The sequence below is a fragment of the Ascaphus truei genome, chromosome 3 (genome assembly GCF_040206685.1).
Source record: "Ascaphus truei isolate aAscTru1 chromosome 3, aAscTru1.hap1, whole genome shotgun sequence".
In the NCBI taxonomy this organism is placed as follows: Eukaryota; Metazoa; Chordata; class Amphibia; order Anura; family Ascaphidae; genus Ascaphus; species Ascaphus truei.
Window position 1 is genome coordinate 229,347,164 of NC_134485.1, and position 12,903 is coordinate 229,360,066.

Sequence of the window (12,903 nt, forward strand, 5' to 3'; positions counted from 1 at the left end):
CGGATTCTGGGGGCCCCACGATAGAGACAAGTTTCCTGCACATTGATTATCTTCCAGAGCCTGATGTATCTATGGCAGACACTCACTAGCCTACTCAATCAGTACATCCTTGTGACTATTTGTTACATCAGTTCAGTATATCAGGAACAAGCCATGATGAAAGAGACACAGGGTCAGCCAAAACAAGGCTATCCCGGTGTCAAGACACACCAATTTACTGTACTATGTCTCTTTATGAATACAGTGAAGACGATGTTTGGTGTTCACGACGCGGCTGAACCTTCAGCGGGAAGGTGCGTACTGTGCTCAGCCCCATTGAGGGGCAGTGCTTATACGCACAGTGCACGCCGAGGCATGCATTATAGCAGTCACGGGGACCGCAGGCTAAGGGTTCTAGTCCAGGCTTTAGCTGGAACCTGCTCTTACCTTGCTGCTGTGAACATTTTGATTACTAGCAGCTTGCTATATTGGCTGCACCTGTTCCAGAGGCTAGCCTGAGCATTCTATACTTTTCACTGTGTTCCTGAGCCTTCCTAGTTCCTGAGTCTTCCCCATTCCTGAGCCTTTCATGTGGTTTGCCAGTCCCTGTGGCTTGCCTATCCCTGTGACATCCTTGTTTGAGATGCTAGCCTGTTGTTGTGGCTTCCCTGTTAATTTGGAATTCCTGTTGCTGACTCCGGACCATAACAACGACCTCGCTGCCTTCCGCCTACCCTGACCTTTTGCGTGTCGCCTGGATTCTGCACCACTGCCAGCTGCCCTTAACCTTTACCTGCTTACTGACCATGGATACTCTAACAGGCTCTAGTCGGTTGGTTAATTGGCATCCCTACCTCAGCCCTGCTGGTCCGATTCCTGATCGGAGACAAGCATTGCCATAGTCTTGCTAAAACATTCACAAAAGTGATATATATATATATATATATATATATATATATATATATATTTGCATGTCATTTCCCAGAATCCCTTGCTGCAGTGGAAGTGCTGTATGCTGGGTGATAATGGGGAAAGGCGGGGTTGCAGACCTGCCTAAGACATGCAGATGAGCATACAGTTGTATTTGTATATATATATATATATATATATATATATATATATATATATATATATATATATATATATATATATATATATATATATATATATATATATATATATATATGCACACACACACACTCTTACATCACTAACATTCAGGGACCATTTAACACCTCAAGTCATAAATCGCATACTGCACAAGGGGGGGGAATAGGTTTCAGTCACAGATACATTCCAGTATGCACTGTTTTTAAGTTAAACCTTTCTTGCTTTATCCATTGTAACACCGCCAGAAGAAGAGATCAACGTATCTCGAAAGCTTGCACAAATAAAAGCATTTCGTTAGCCACAGAAAGGTATAGTCTATTCGTGTTTGAATATACAGTAGATAGATATCAAAATAATAGAAATTGACACCCAGGACATTTTAATCCACCACAGAGATCTTTCTCAAGGTCTCAACTTCAATATTTTTGTAATCATTTTTTTGTTTCGTAAACGTTCTTAGAGTGACACATTATATTATTTTGTAATGCACACACTTTAGTGTGTGTTTGTGTTTAATATAAACAAATGCTACTTTTTTGTACATCTTTGTTCATTATGGTTGGTATTATTGTAAGCTTCCACTTTTCTCTAGAAGATTGTGTTTATCTTTTAGGATAAACTAGCTTATGTTGTATAACACTGCCTCTTAAGGGCTTTATTAAGAGTCCACCTATGCTTTAGTAAATTTAGGATTACATTTAGCAAGATGCAAGGTTTTGGGTTTAATGTTAAAATGCCATTTGCTCCTTTACAACCAAATACAATCACTGAACAGATTTGAACACAAAATTTATACTTGACATAAATGTAAACTTATTATTAGTTCTACTGCTCCTGGGGTAACACAAAACAATTTTAAGGCAATGTGTTCATCTGACAGTGGATGGGATTAAGATAAACTATTTATCTTGTTTAATACTTGTGGCCAATAATGATTCTATCTCTGGTTCAGGTGAAGGATGTAATGAAAGGCCTCATGGCCAACTTGCAGCAGTCGAATAGTGAAAAGATCTTACTGAGCTGGGTCCGCCAATCAACTAGCAATTACCCACAGGTCAACGTTATCAATTTCACCAGCAGTTGGTCTGATGGATTGGCTTTTAATGCACTCATCCACAGTCACAGGTAGGAAAAAAATAAATTCTACAGCTTTAACAAATGTACAGTAGCATTCACCGTTCCCTTGATATTGCTTTTATTGATTGCTTTTGACAACAGGAACTATGTTCGCTATAAACAAGTTCAAAATCTTCTAAGAATACTTCAAACATAAAGAGAAATGGATTAAAATGCAGAGAGAGGTTTACAAATATGTACTTGTGAGAAAAAGCTGCAGATCAGAATTGCGTTACTGAGATACAGGTCATTGTTAGTTTTAATATTTCACTTGGATTGTTTTTTTTTAACTATCCAAGATTTTTTGTGTGCTCGTTTTGTGGCAATTGAAGAACTATATTTTATTTGCAGAGGTACTGAATAGAGTGGAGCAGAGCAATTCTTTATCTTGTTCCTGTACAGTACCGTACGTACCCTCCTGGCACTGAAAGGAGCTGGCGACTAGAACCTGCAAGGGGTTGTTCAAAAAATGCTTTTTGACCACATCACTGCCAGTGGGCTTCCAACACTTTTACACATGTCGACCTCCAAGGACAGAAATCACTGAGATTTTAGGGCTCTTGGCCCCCCAAAAAAGGCATTTAAAGGCTAAAAAATACATATTATTACTGCAAATGTATTGAAGTCTGTGAGACTGCTGATGGCAACAGCCAGTAAGATGCACCTCAGATTAGTGAACCTAAAAGAATATCAGAGAGAGTTGACATGTCTGCTACTCTAAAAATCATTGCAGGACTTTCAACATACTGTAGGAGTTAACCTTGGTCACTGACTGTAGCCAGAGGTCACTAAACAGTATACCCCTTATGATTTGCAGTTAGCTGGAGGAGACAGAAAGGGCATAAGAGGTGAGGAGCAGAAAGAGAATAATCATGTGTGTATTTTTTTTGTAAGGATCCTTACTGTAAATTAGTTGATATAAAAAAGTTGTCATAAGTATTATCATTGAGTGAAGAGGGTCTGATTACAATAATAATGATATGCTTCAGGTGCTAAAACTGCTGCAGAAAGAATGACCCATCTATTCTTGTATAAACTGCAGAAAAAAACTGCTTTGCTTAATGCAAACTGTACAATAAAGAAAATCTAATCTTAATATACAGATTTGATTTAATAAAATGTATATATATATATATATATATATATATATATATATATATATATATATATAGTTCTATAAATCGTTTTTAAAGTATGATATGCTTATCACTGCTTGGTGAATAGAAGTTTCTGGCAAAAAATGCTTTTTCTGGCATTTTCTGACTATTGTATGGCATTTTTTTTTGCCAGAGTGTTATAGAACTATAAAAAAACATTTTAGTGTGATATTGCCTTGTTATCTGTGCTTTGTGAATAGCAAAACAGGCAATATCACACTATAAAGGCATTTCTAGTGCTATAAGCGACTTATCGAGGTTTAGTGAATAAGCGCCTTAGCTTTTATTGGTGATTATATGCTTACACAAACAACTAGCTGGAGTACACAGATCACGCTCCCATACCTCAGCAGGAACCCCACACACCCATGCCTCACAGTTTTATACCTTTGTTTAGTTATGATCCTAAACAACTAATGTTGCAGTTAAATATACAGTACATACTGTATACTACAAGCCACCCACACCCTGCCACTTTATTTTGTATCCAGCCCCCCTTAGCACTAAGCACTAATATTGGTAAGCATTGCACACCTACTGACTTACATTACAAGTAAAACCTGCAACAATACACCAAATAACAAGATGTCACTATTGTTTACCTCTTAAGAGGCTAGTACAGCAGAACACCAAATAACAAACTAGTTAACCCTTTCAATTATAGGGAAGAATCACTAGCACTATACTCGAGAACCATGGGGGTGCCCAGTGCAGAAAATATTGGGGTTCACCTCTTGGACACCCCTGTAGCTGTGTTTTAAAAAGAATGGGAGGGTGAGTGGTAAAAAAAAGAGCTGGGTAAACTGTTGCTTTAATGTGAGTCGAGTGCATATATTGCAGGAATTTAGCAACTGTGGCAGACAAAACTACTCTCCTTTTTGTTGTGTGTTGGTCAAAGTGTCATTGTGTGAAAATATAATTCTATGGCATTTTCCATATTGCTTTGGCACTGCTGATTTTTATAGTAAACCTAAATGCAGTTCGTACAGCTGCATTCAATAAAGTCTAAAGATCCCACTGTCCATTGAACAAATTGAATTTTTTCCAAAAATATGTAATATTCTGCATTAATGTGTTAGGGCCTTAATCCCCGTCTAAAGTGGGCTCCAAAGTGGAAGCCTGTATTTACCTGGCTGATGAGTCCAGCCAGCAGGGAGCTGGTTAATTGAAACTACAGACAATTAAACTTCAGGGGATCTCTCTAGCAATAAGGAAGTGTTTGCTGTCAGAGAGGCATCCCAGGGTACAAGACCCTCTTTTCCAGGACGCAGCGGAGGGTGCACCTCACAGACAACAACCCAGACCAAGATAGAGGGAAAGAGCCCCTGATAACAGGCACTTCTTTGGACTTTGGGTCAGGGGCTGGAAAAAGGCCTATCCTCCCAGCTCTGCAGCTAGGGACTGGGAAGTAGTTGACAACCCTTACATAGGGATAGGCTTGTTTTATTTATTGTGTATGCCGCCTTAAAGCTGTATTGTTTGAAGATATGGGCTAAATAAAAGCCAATGTTTATTTCCTCGAAATCTATGTCACCCTGGTTATACCTCTGCACTCATCTCCTACATATGGTGTCAGAAGTGGCCCTTGAATTTCAAAAGGGCCCCGGAGACCGTCCTGGAAATTTTTTTGTGCTTTGGTTGGCCTACAATTCCTGCAACAGCTTGAGCAACAAAACCAAGAACAAAAGAACCACATGCAGAAGTGACCAGAATTAAAGGGATAACATCCAGGCAGGAAAGCTACACTGCCCTGGAGAAAGCCACAACACCACAGTCTGACTGGGGGGACTGCAACAGACGGTGACCCACACAAGGTACTGACTGTGACCAATGTCTACCCCACCACATGTGTGACAAAAAAAAACCATGGATTTTTAAAATAGCCGCTATGAAAAATAAAAAGTCTACAGAAATGCCTGTGAGACCTATGAACTCTGCAAGTTAAGTCTGCTCACCTGTAGGACTGCCAGCTTGGGTTTTAGCATATACATAGAAAATCACTACAATAGCACATCCCGATGTCATGGGGAAGAATTAACCTGATACCGCCAAAATGGAGGGCAAAATGTGGTGTTCCTGTAATGAACCCAGCCACACTGAACTGTGTCCCTTCCGGTTCTATGAGGACACTGATGAGGTGGAGTATGTTTCTTTTGTGGCGCCCAGAAATGCGACGCACCCAGCTGGACGCCAAATATTTCCACCAGCTAATGCAACTGCAAGTAAAGCATGGTGAATGCAGTGAAACTGCTAAAGTTTCAAACAAAGAAGTAGATCCCAGAATACCTGATATTACGGAGTCGTCTAAAGCAACAAGACGGAAAAAGAAACAAGGTTCTCCGCTTACCATGGAATGGTAAGTCTCATCCGCAGATCCTGTGGAGAAAAAGGGGGACGAGATGCCCTGCAACCTGTTTTTAGTTTATTATAATTATTTTTTTTTATAATTATAATAATTATAATTATTTGTGATTAATACTAATGGTCAGTTGTTTTGATATGCTCCTTATTTGGGAATTTTTTTATTCAATTTTAACAATCACTGTAAATATATCACAAGCACCTTTTTTGTTGACATAAAACTTTATTATTTTTCAATATTTCTTTTCAAGTCCGTGGTACACATAAGGTGCATTTGATACCTTGTTCTATAGGAATAATTAATTCCTGATGATTTCATCATATTAAATGACAGCAATATGTACTTTTGAGTATAATATTGAGGGATCCGAGGATCCAGACCCTCTATTCAAGGATGCAGTGATCCCTGGAACCCACCAGAGGGTGCACCCCATGGACATCAACCCAGACAGAGACTGAGGGAAAGAGCCCCTGATAACAGGTACCTATTTGGACTTTGGGTTAGAGGCTGGTAAAAGGCCTATGCTCCCAGCCCTTCAGATAAGAACCGGGAAGTATTAGTCAGCCCTTACAAAGGGATACTCACATACAATAGTATACCTGCCGCTCACCCAATAATCCTAATCATGTTGATTGCCAGGTGCATAAGGGAAATTTGATAACTACAGCTCAACCCCGTTATAGCGTGATCCGCTATAACGCGGATCTGCGTATAACGCGGTTTGAGCGTGGATCCAGAATATTTTTTGAAAAAAATATTTTTTTGCACACTCACAGCACACTCACAGCACACTACACACACTCACAGCACACTGCACACACTCACAGCACACTGCACACACTAACAGCACACTGACCACACTCAACACACTGCGCACACTCAACACATTGCACACACTCACAGCACACTGCATGCACTCACAACACACTGCACGCACTCACAACACACTGCACACACTCACAGCACACTGCACACACTCACAGCACACTGCACACACTAACAGCACACTGACCACACTCAACACACTGCGCACACTCAACACATTGCACACACTCACAGCACACTGCATGCACTCACAACACACTGCACGCACTCACAACACACTGCACACACTCACAACACACTGCACACACTCACAGCACACTGCACACACTCACAGCACACTGCACACACTAACAGCACACTGACCACACTCAACACACTGCGCACACTCAACACATTGCACACACTCACAGCACACTGCATGCACTCACAACACACTGCACGCACTCACAACACACTGCAAAAAAAAAATATTTTTTTGCACACTCACAGCACACTCACAGCACACTACACACACTCACAGCACACTGCACACACTCACAGCACACTGCACACACTCACAGCACACTGCACACACTCACAGCACACTGCACACACTAACAGCACACTGACCACACTCAACACACTGCGCACACTCAACACATTGCACACACTCACAGCACACTGCATGCACTCACAACACACTGCACGCACTCACAACACACTGCACACACTCACAACACACTGCACACAATCACAGCACACTGCACACACTCAAAGCACACTGCACACACTCACAATACATTGCACACACACAAAGCACACTGCACACACTCACAGCACAATGCACACACTCACAGCACAATGCACACACTCACAGCACACTGCACACACTCACAGCACACTGCACGCACTGCACAGCACACTGCACACACTCACCACACAATGCACACACTACAACACACTGCACACACTACAACACACTGCACACACTCACAGCCCACTGCACACACTCACAGCAGACTTCCAGACTTCACACACTCACAGCACACTGCACACACTCACAGAACACTGCAAACACTCACAACACATTGCACACACTCACAGCACACTGCACACACTCACAGCACACTGCACACACTGCACACACTGCACACACTGCACACACTCACAACACACTGCACACACTCACAGCACACTGCACACACTCACAGCACACTGCACACACTCAAAACACACTGCACACACTCACAATACATTGCACACACACAAAGCACACTGCACACACTCACAGCACAATGCACACACTCACAGCACAACGCACACACTCACAGCACACTGCACACACTAACAGCACACTGCACACACTCACCACAGAATTCACACACTACAACACACTGCACACACTGCACACACTACAACACACTGCACACACTCACAGCCCACTGCACACACTCACAGAACACTGCACACACGCACAGAACACTGCACACACTCACAACACACTGCACACACTCACATCACACTGCACACACTCACAGCACACTGCACACACTCAAAACACACTGCAGACACTCACAACACACACACAACACACACTTACAGCTCAGCCCCCCTACCTCTCTACCTTTGGTGTCAGCTGCTGGGGGATCGGAGCGGTGCTTGCGCAGGGGGGGATTGGATCGGGGCTGGCGGGGGGAGCGGGGCTGGTGGAGGGAGGGGGCTGGCGGGGGGTTGAGTGGGTCTGGCGGGGGGAGGGGGCTGGTGAGGTGGAGCGGGGCTGGCGGGGGGGATCGGAGCGTGGCTGGCAGGGGGAATCGGAGCTTGGCTTTCGGGGGGGGATCGGAGCGTGGCTGCACGGGAGGTGTCGGAGCATGGCTGGCAGGGGGATCGGAGCTTGGCTGGCAGGGGGGATCGGAGTGTGACTGGCAGGGGGGATCCGAATGGGGCTGGCAGGGGGGATCGGAATGGGGCTGGCAGGGGGGATCGGAATGGGGCTGGCAGGGGGGGATCGGAATGGGGCTGGCATGGGGGGATCGGAACGGGGCTGGCAGGGGGGATCAGAATGGGGCTGGCAGGGGGGGGGTCGGAATGGGGCTGGTGGGGGGATCGGAGAGGGGCTGGCATTAATTGGTGTGGAGCTGCTGGGGGAAGTGTGAGGGGATGTGTAGGGCTGCCGGATGTGTAGGGCTGCCGGACACAGGGCTGCAGGGGGATGTGTAGGGCTGCCGGACACCTCTTACCACCTCCTCCCCCCTCCTCCCGATCAGGCACGCAGCAGCCATTTTTTTTAAATTAGCGCGACCCCGGTTATAGCGCGGTCGAATTGGGTGGCCCCCGAGGACCGCGCTATAACGGGATTGAGCTGTATGTATACAAAATTCGATGAAAAATGAAAAGAGGATTTTAGATCCAAAAGAATCACTTTGTAATTAAACTCTTGGAAGGTACGTAAGTATGGGGATAATGTTGTCCAGGGTAAAAAATACTCCCTCAGGGCCATTCAATTGAATTGTGGGCAATAACAGTAAAAATAATACATTTTTACTTACATCAAAAATAGGAAACAGGGTGAGGATATATATACACAAAGTGTGTTAAAATGCTGGGGCTTAACCATCAACTCTTTTAATTGAGTGCGGCACAGGTATACATTATAGTAGTTGAAAATAAGTTTGGTGTTGTCTACCTATAGGGTTACATAGGAATAGACATCAGGTGACTTATTAGTCCCCTTGAACAGTTTATTTGTTAAAAGCACCTTTTTACTTAGGTTTCGGTGTTAGCACATTATTCTATCCGTGCTAAGAAGTTAATAAGCCCTTTAGCTTTTATTGGTGATTACCATGGACCCACTCTATGGAAGTTCATAGTATTTAGTAATTTACTGCTTCACTGACTTACACTACTGACCATACATCATTTGTCATATATACCCTTTTATTTTAAGTATAATACTAATAAAGAATATTTTTAATAACATTACTTTACTTATGGATACTTGAGTCCTCTTACAATACCAGTTTTTTTTTTTCTCTAGATCCTACATTACCATTTCCTGGGACGAGCACCGTATCCACTACTACAGCTGAGCAGGGATATTTTCACTTCCCCTTTTCCCCTGTCCCTTGGGTTACTATTGGCAACAGTGTCTGCATTTCAAAGACAGGATATTGACAGACTCCAATGCCCTCATATCAACTGCAGTGCGGTGTTGTTGAAAAATGTATCAAAGGATATAATTGACTCAGTTGCTTGATCCATAGAAAGTATAGCTGCTATTTAGCTAGATTTTTGAAGTCACCCTCTTGCTCATCATTTACTGTTAGTGCGTCACAGTTTTTCTTTCATTTTAATTAATCTGAATGGATTGTATGCCGTGCTATACACTTGAAATATCAAATAATGCCCAGACAGATACTTCAGTTATCCGATAAAAACACAAAAAACACAGCGCACAACGCTCATAGTGTATTAAAAATTATATTAGCATCAACAGTGAATAAGATAAGTAATGTGCGTACATCAAGATGATGTTAAGCAAGCATTTCAGGGATATTTTACCCAAACACCACGTGGAAGCCGGATAAGATGTCGTCACAGGTGTAGGAAGGCTTCTTCTTGACCACCGGTTCCTATTTGGGTAAGTATGGAGTCTTTAATCAGTCACTGCTCCCACAGAGTGTCCAGCACGAGTATAGCCCACACGGGGATGGCTGCTTCAGAAGGGAACACCCGCCGGCTGGCTTCCGCTCTCCCTCCTCCGTTCAGGCACTTCCGGGTTGATGACGTCACCGGAGGATTTTCGCCGATACTTGCGCCGGTTTTCTGGGTCAACTCACATGGATGATAATAAATACATTTCCACCTTTATTTATTCCCTGATGAAGAAGCCTACGGGTTTCGAAACGCGTTGGATAGTGTACTATCTCAATATACACTGCCCCACTGTTGTGAGTTGACCCAGCAAACCGGCGCAAGTATTGGCGAAAATCCTCCGGTGATGTCATCAACCCGGAAGTGCCTGAACGGAGGAGGGAGAGCGGAAGCCAGCCGGCGGGTGTTCCCTTCTGAAGCAGCCATCCCCGTGTGGGCTATACACGTGCTGGACACTCTGTGGGAGCAGGGACTGATTAAAGACTCCATACTTACCCAAATAGGAACCGGTGGTCTAGAAGAAGCCTTCCTACACATGTGACGACATCTTATCCGGCTTCCACGTGGTGTTTGGGTAAAATATCCCTGAAAAGCTTGCTTAACATCATCTTGATGTACGCACATTACTTATCTTATTTACTGTTGATGCTAATATAATTTTTAATACACTATGAGCGTTGTGCGCTGTGTTTTTTGTTTTTTATCTGCTAGTTCTTGGGGGTCCTTGAGCCATCCCTGTTACCATAGCTGCAGACGCTCCATAAAGGTCACGTAATTTATTATACTTATTATTTCATGAATTTCAATTAGCTGCGCACTGATTTTTTTCACCTGTTCACTTCAGTTATCCGTCTGGGAATTTCCGGTATCAGTCGTACAGGGTTAGATATATCCAGACATAGACTGAGTTGCTAAAGAACCTGCTCGCATGGTGTACAAATGGCAAATGGAGTTGCTCAGTGATGGGTAAAAAATAACGCGATACAACCAGGTATTCATGTCCTGCTAGTCAGCTTCCAGCGCTACCGCTCCACCACCGACGTCAGTGATGACGTCACTACAAAAAAAAACTGACTAGCAGGACATGAGTACTGAAGCTGCCCAAGTCCTGTAGCGTCGTGTTGCCATGGTGACCAATGTCAAATGACGCTGGGACGTAATATGACGACACGTTGCCATGACAATGTGGCGTGACATACCACCATGACGTCATGACCTTCTGGCACTGCTGTAGGAGGACCGCTTTTCCAGGTTAGTCCCTTTAACTTTTTGCACAGGAGAGGCCCTCCAGCCAGCGTGCTGCCTTGGGCCACACAAAGGCCGACACTGCTTGTCCATACTGCTGCCCACAGAAAGACAAAGTTACGCTGTAGGCACATTAATAATTCTGCCAGTGTCCCCAATTAGTACATTTAGACTCTTAAAAATGCCTTATTGAAATAGTAGTAGGGAAATTAGATATCTAAGGACTATAACCTGGTTTTAAGTGTTACTGTAATGGTGCTAACCATTTCATGCAGATAACATTTCATTGTAGCACTGAGGTAAACTGTGCAAATTAGTTTGATGTCAGGATCAACTGCACAGGATTCGGGATTTGTGTCTCGCATTGTCATGTCAGCTAGCTTTTGATATTCACTGCAATCAAAAATGATTCTCATTTCAGTAAATTCATTTTGTAATACACTATAATCTCCTGATTTTTCCGGTCTCCCCATTCATTTCCTCATGTATATTTGCTGCTGTTTAAAAACTGAATCAGTTTATTTTTTAGCTTGTATCAAATAGTAGGTGTTTTGCAACTGTTAGAGGTTACATCCTAAAGCTGTTGTCTGAGATTATTAATCGTTCCTTTATCAGCTTTGTGGTTTCCTTGCCTCGTGTATTCCTCATACAGCTACTGTATATCTAAGAGATCTTATAGAAAAACATTGCATTGCATTTACTTACTCTTTGTTTCTTTCATTTTGCATTCTGACCTGGATAAGTACAAATCACAGGGGTTATTTATTTTTTTAGTATTCAGCGCGCAGAACAAGCTCATATATTTCAGTGTATGTTTTCCACACAGCAATTTAAATTCATAATCTTTCCACAATTTTAGATAATGTCCTTATAAAAACAATACCCGAGGGCCAAAATGGTCTAAGAACAGTGTCATGTTTAGTCGGTCAAATATTGGTGGTTGACATATTTTTTACGCAAATTAGATACGCAGAAATATTACATACATTTATTACATTTTAATACCATATAACCACATGCTGTGGTTTTTTTTTGTTTTTTTTTAAGCAATCTTTACAAATCTCTTTTGTAAAAGGACAAGTATTTACAGGTTAAGTGGTTCACACTTTTCCCTTCGTTGTTTTGTTTGGCTAACAATGGCAACCTAATTAGTTTAAAGAGACACTTCAGGAGAATGATAATAACCAGACTATATTACAATAGTGATAGTTAAAGTTAGCAGGATAATTAAGGAAAACTACAGCATTCTTTATTTGGATGCAACCTAAAGTCTAGGAAACCTGCTATTGATTAACCTTCAACTGGAATCCATTAGAATTCTTATACAAGTTAGTAGCACTTGTTTTTTTTGTTTGTCTTAAAGTTATAGTACAGTATCTCTCTGCATCATTATAGTTTTTTGACCCTTTACCCCCAGCAGCACAGATGTGTAATTAATGGTTATGTTGTCTACAACAGTTCCTCATTTTGCTGATG

General features: G+C 42.5%; 1 protein-coding gene across 16 annotated transcripts in view; it reads left to right on the forward strand.

The window, feature by feature from the left end:
* DMD (dystrophin) overlaps positions 1-12,903 on the forward strand; it is a 2,761,517-nt gene that overhangs the window by 733,897 nt on the left and 2,014,717 nt on the right. For 15 of the 16 annotated variants that reach the window (XM_075590265.1, XM_075590266.1, XM_075590270.1 and 12 more), the window contains one exon: positions 2,042-2,214. In XM_075590265.1, the coding sequence (XP_075446380.1) occupies positions 2,042-2,214 (173 nt within the window). Of the gene's footprint in view, positions 1-2,041; positions 2,215-12,903 lie in introns of those variants that run through there. The other variant, XM_075590278.1, reaches the window with a different exon arrangement.